The sequence below is a fragment of the Microtus ochrogaster genome, chromosome 8, assembly GCF_000317375.1.
Source record: "Microtus ochrogaster isolate Prairie Vole_2 chromosome 8, MicOch1.0, whole genome shotgun sequence".
NCBI lineage: Eukaryota > Metazoa > Chordata > Mammalia > Rodentia > Cricetidae > Microtus > Microtus ochrogaster.
In genome coordinates, this window is record NC_022015.1 from 5,774,814 (window position 1) to 5,780,777 (window position 5,964).

General features: G+C 44.3%; 1 protein-coding gene across 1 annotated transcript in view; it reads right to left on the minus strand.

Annotated features, from left to right (window-relative positions):
- The window catches only part of Rras2 (RAS related 2), a 69,754-nt gene that overhangs the window by 9,537 nt on the left and 54,253 nt on the right, over positions 1-5,964 (minus strand). Inside the window, exons 2-4 of the mRNA XM_005351028.2 lie at positions 2,565-2,652; positions 1,282-1,384; positions 907-1,015 (exon numbers count right to left, since the gene is read on the minus strand). Of these exons, the coding sequence (XP_005351085.1) occupies positions 907-1,015; positions 1,282-1,384; positions 2,565-2,652 (300 nt within the window). The remainder of the gene's footprint in view (positions 1-906; positions 1,016-1,281; positions 1,385-2,564; positions 2,653-5,964) is intronic.

Below are 5,964 nucleotides of genomic sequence, written 5' to 3' on the forward strand. Positions count from 1 at the left end.
AGGTTCAGAGAAACTAACACTGAAGGTCACCAGCGTCAGAGCTGTCCAGTGTGAAGCATAAGTGAAAATTCAGTTTATTAATCCAACTAGAGAAAAATCCAAAGCCAGGTGTCACAGTGCGTTCCCATAATCCCAGAAGGCTAACGTAAGAGGATTTTCCTTTTGTGATCAACGCAGACTACAAACTCCAGGCCAGCCCAGGCTACCCAGGAAGATTAGCTGGGAATATCTGCATACTGGAATTACATTACAACTATCCTTTAAATAAAGGTGATTGTGGAGACGCAGTGAACAGATTGAGCATGTATGAGTAGCTTTATGTTCTGCGTGAACTAAGCATGATAGCACTTGGGAGGCTGGGACAAAGAATCACAAGTTCAAAACCGGTCTGGGCCACACAGTAAGACCCTACCCGAAAACAATAAAAAGGGAGGCAGGAAGAAGATGTGATCAAATAAAGATTCTTCATAGGAGTTTGTCAAATTGAATAGTTGTTGTAAGATGAATTTGCTTTTGTTCTTTCTTGTTCTTTTTGGTTTAAAGAAGAAAGGTGATTCAGTTTTCTTTAAGAGGAAAGGGGGGGGGACAAAAGATGGTCTTAACTTATAGTGTTTAGATGTTATCCAAGAAACCACACGAGCCTGGCACATGACATATATAGGCTTATATACAGACATATGTAGGCTTAGAGAGAGAGCTTTCTTGGATTCTGTGTAAAAATAATGAAAATACAACTCCCCCCAACTTTCTTCACACTTTGTGCATGCCATTCTGTGCGACAGTGTGCCAGACCCATCACCAAGCTGGTGCCGTGCCGCCCAGGCTTTTGAGCAGGGGTGTTCTTTGTCCCCTAAGGAAAAGGCTCCGTTTCCACAGCCTCCCAAGCATGGAATCCCCAGCTCTCACCTGTCTCTGGTGATCCAGGTCAGCTTTGTTGCCAATTAAAATCATGGGGAACTCATCACGGTCCTTTACTCGGAGAATCTGTCTTTGAAACTTATAGATTTCTTCAAAACTGAAAAGCAAATAAATACATTGTGCTAAGAATCAAAATTCTGTGTTTCATTTATTACTGTACCACCATTTTTCTACTGTAAAGACATGGAAATCTCAGTTCCATAAAATAGCAATCTGGACAGAGCCTAGCACTCCTGATTTTAGCTCTTATTAGCAATACTATATTATATAATATATATTACATATATATTATATACATAATAGTGGGTTTCTATATGACATTTTCACACATGTACCTATCCCCACACTTTAGCTGGCACCAACCTGCCCCTATCCGTGACTGAAAAGACCAGCAGGAAGCCCTCGCCGGTCCTCATGTACTGCTCTCTCATGGCTCCAAACTCCTCTTGTCCGGCTGTATCCAAAACTAAAGAAAAACAACAAAGAAATCAGTGTGTTCTCACTTTATAAATCACCTCCCCACAAGGGCAGCCCCCTCCCCAGAGCCTATTTGATGTAAGAGGCAATGGCATTCCTGTCTTAATATTTCATTTCTAACACCAAAGGCAGACATAGTCTAATGGCAGACAGTCTCAGAGTTTATCTTCATCACGCAGATTGATTTTGTGGCTAGAATATATTAGCATACCAATTACAAGGTTAAAAATATCAAACGCATCCAAGCAGATGGAACCAAATCAGCTCTAGAAATCACTTGGCTATTTATCTTCTCCATGTAAAGATCTTGGAAAAGATGTCTGTAAGTTCAATCAGGAAACCGGGGGTGGGGCTGGGAAGAAGGCTCGGTGATCAAGCACACTGGCTGCTCCTCCAGAGAGCCCAGGTCTGCTCCCAGAACCTACAGGGCAGGTCATGCCTGCTTCAAACTCCAGTCCCGGGGAGTCTGACACCCTCTTCTGACCTCCTTGGCATGTAATACACATACATCCATGCAGGCAAAACATTCATGCACATAAAAATAAATCTTTAAAAAATTATGGTTGATTCATTTTGTGTGTGTGTCTCTCTCTCTGTCACTCTGTGTCTGTCCGTGTCTGTCTCTCTGTATCTGTCTGTCTCTCTGTATCTGTCTGTGTTTTTTTTTCTGTCTCTCCCTCTCTCTCATTAGTCCAGCCACTAATGTGTTTCTTGATCTTCCTACTAGTTAAAACAACAAGGTTTTCTTCAGTGGGGAAGGGTTGTTAGTTAGTGTTAAAGCCTCAAAAGCTATAAACTCTCAGTTAACAAATACTGACTCTCTCTATGACCACTTCCCCTATCCTAACACTCACCAAGAGACATGAAGAGCTGAGCCCTGATGTTTCTTCCAATGACCCCATGTTGTGTAACTTCAGCAAGTTACATAACATGATCAGTTTCACCACAACAAAAATCAATCCGATTACTATTTTCCTTTCCATCTGCTGAGGAGTATTTAAATTGATCAGCAGGTAGATCAGGACCAATGACAGTGGAACAATAGCCAGGACTAGCTCAGAGGTAGAGACCTTGTCTGGCACATGCAAGACCCACTGTTTAATCCCCAGTGGGGGTGGGGGTGGCGGGGATGGGGAGAGAGGGCACGGAAGCTCTCAGGGTTTACTTACTGTCCAGCCGGGCCGCTCGGTCATCGATGACACACTGCTTTGTGTATGAGTCTTCAATGGTCGGGTCATAGTCCGTCACAAAATAGGACTGGTAAAACAATCAGAAAAGAAAAAGATTATTTTAAAACTCATGTTACTTTCTACCTAATAGCATCAGTTTTATTGAATTCTGCTTTTCAGGAAATCACACGTTTTAATTGTATTAGGTTATCTTACAGAATTTATTTTTAATTATGTGTACATGTATCTGTGTGCATAATTTATGCATATTGAGTGTAAATATGCACACAGATCAGAAGAAGGGATCAGGTTTCCCGGAGCTGGGAGTAGCTGGAGTTAACCGTGGTTCCGAACCACCCCCTGTGGGTGCTGAGAGCGGAACTCATCCTGTGCAAGAGCGGTACACACGTCTAACCTCTGGGCCATTTCTCCAGCCCCTGCTTTAGCTTTTAATTCTGCCAATTTCACAGCAGTCTCCTCAATGCACTCCTCAAGACAAAATACTAAATATTCTGAATTTTCCCTTCTACTAGAATATTCAGAAAGAGTGCAAAAGATCTATTACATTTTTCCTGCTAATCGTTTGGGGCTAAGTATCTGGGAAAATCGGGAACTGTAATTCAGACCTATTCAACTCTGCTAAGTACCAGTTTTGAGAACGGAAACAGGTAAAGATGGAGACAGCGGTAAGAGGGAAATGTGTGCCGTGTGCCATACTGATATTTTCTTTGTGTTTTAACAAATAAAGCTTGCCTGAAGATCAGAGTGCAGAACTAAACTATTAGAGGCCCAGCTGACCTTGAACCCCTAATCCTTCCACCTACACATCAAGTGCTAGATTTCAGGTGTGCACCTACACCTGGCTCATGAATTTCTTCTGAGTTTCTTTACAGCAATCTGATGCTTCCTGCAATGACTTTATCCTGTAAAACCTGAATGTTATTACTCCTTCCCTCTGCAGTACTAGGAATGAAACCGGGGCCTTGCAAATGTTTGGCAAGAAATGAATAGATCAAGTTGAAAAGAAAAATCAAGGATATGAGTGTAAAGATGAGCATGAGCATAATAATAATAAAAATACTTAAGGAAAGTGGGGCTGAGGGTGAAGGGACACGGCATGGATAGAGCTATACCAACTCCTAAGGGTGGACAGGAAAGATGAAGGTCCCCACTCCTCCAGCTAAAAACAAATGAAGGAGTGAGTGAGCAAGTGTTTTTATACTTTTATAAATGTCGACATAATCGCTGGACGGCTTCAAACACGACAGTGTTTTGCCCTATGAGACTAAAGGAAAACAGTGGCATGTGCTGTCTGCTTACAGGACCTTGAAGCACATGGCAGTTGTTTGATTTTCCTTTTAGTACCTGCACAAGTTTGCTTTGAAGGATAATCTTTGGAACACAATCTTTAATATTTTAACAATGCCACTTTCCTAACATGGGCACAGATTTTCCCACGTAAATTTTTTCCGTATTTCTTAGTGTGTTAGTGCGTGTGAGCACACATACATGCACACGTATGTGACGTATATGTACATGCGAGAGGACCATGCGTGCCTTCTGAGGCAGTGTCTCCCTGAACCCAGAACCCCCTGGTTTGTCTAGAATAGAAGCCAGCAAGTCTCAAGTCCCTACACCCCCAGTGCTGAGATGTGCAGGAACATGGACGCTGCCAAGCCAACTCCAGGCCTTGACCTTGAGGAATAAACACTCCTAACTGCTGAGCCCCTCTCCGGCCCCAGCACCTACACTAACCTCCAGCGCTAGCCTGGTGTGGTGGTACACTGGGGGGTGGAGGTAAGAGGACCAGAACTTCAAGGTCAACCTCAGCTACGCAGTCAGTTCTAAGCCAGCCTGCAACACAGGAGACCCTGCCTTTAAAGAACACTACCACCATCACCTGGACTTAGAAACAGAACGCAACAATGGGTCACCAATAAAAAGCAGTCTCCCTGGGCTGGAGAATCAGTTCCAGGGTTAAGAGCACTAGCTACTCCTCCAGAGGTCCTGGATTCAGTTTCCAGCATCCACATGGCAGCTCACAACCATTTATAATTCAAGTTCCAGTGCATCCCATGCCCTTTTCTGGCCTCTCTAGGTACTGCACACACATGATAAACAGATATGCCTGCACGCAAAACACCGATACAAGTAAAATAAAAATACACCTTTATTTTAAATAAGAAGAAACAGCCCCTGGTAATGTTGAGTTTAATTCTAACTGCTATTTCCACACTATGGGGTCTGAGGCAAATCTCTGGGGCTCAAACCTTCAGCACCCAGAACAGGAACAGGCGGACCAGAGCTGTGCTCAGGGAGTGTGATCGCTGCTGTGACACACTTTGGTCATTGCAACACCTGGGCTGCCAGTGGCAGTCAGGCCCATGCTGCATCATCTAAAGCCGTGCTCCCCTGCAGCAGAGAAAGGGTGGCTGTAATGATTCAGCCCCAGCTACCCCAGACCCGCCATGAGCCATCTGGAACTTGGTGTCTGAATGTTATGAACCCAGATAAGCTCCCATCTGGGCTTCGGAAAATATTCTCAGGATTTAAGTGGCAATTACACAGATAAACACTGAGGCGAAAATCTATCTTGCTCATTTAACATGTGTATACTTTGTGTGTGTAAAGATTACAACCATACAATAGTTCCCTATTTCTCCTTAGAATCAGTGGTTTATTATCTGTCTGGTGATTGCTTGTGGGTCTGGGGTGTTGGTTTTTTCCCACAGCGCTGGGGGGGGGGGACTGAAGCTAAGACTGGGGCGCATCAGGCAAGAGCCCCAACACTGAACCACATCCCAGCCCTCCTCTTACTTTTGACTTTGAGACGTGACCTTACTAAGCTGACCAAGCAGGTCTTGAACTTATGATCCGTGCACTTTGGTCTCTTGAGGAGCTAAGAACAGCTTGTGCCTCCAGGGGTGACCAGCAGTTTGTTTCTTACACAGTACACAAAAGCTTTTGAGTTTGTGCACAATTTGATAAGCCCTTTGGTCAGTTCTCCTACGCTCTTGGTTCAAAGTCACAACTATAGTATGGATGAACACCCACTCTCTACTCCTCAACGATGGAGCTCAGCGATAGCGATCCCTCTGAAGAACACTCAATCACTGTGCTTCAGTCGGAACAAGAGAATTACCAAGACATGGTGGGGCTGTGGCTTGGTAGCAGGGCACTTGCTGGGCATGCTCAGGTCAATTCCCAACAGCAACAAAATAATAAGAAGGATACAGACAGGTTAAGCCAAATAGAACCATCATGAAGTGCCAATGCCATGCTTGCTCAGAAGACAACAAAATAAGAGGCTACGGCTGCAACTACACGGGGAGCTGTGTGCGTGTCCACAGCGCCCCAGGCTGTGTGTGCGTGTCCACAGCGCCCCAGGCTGTGACTACAC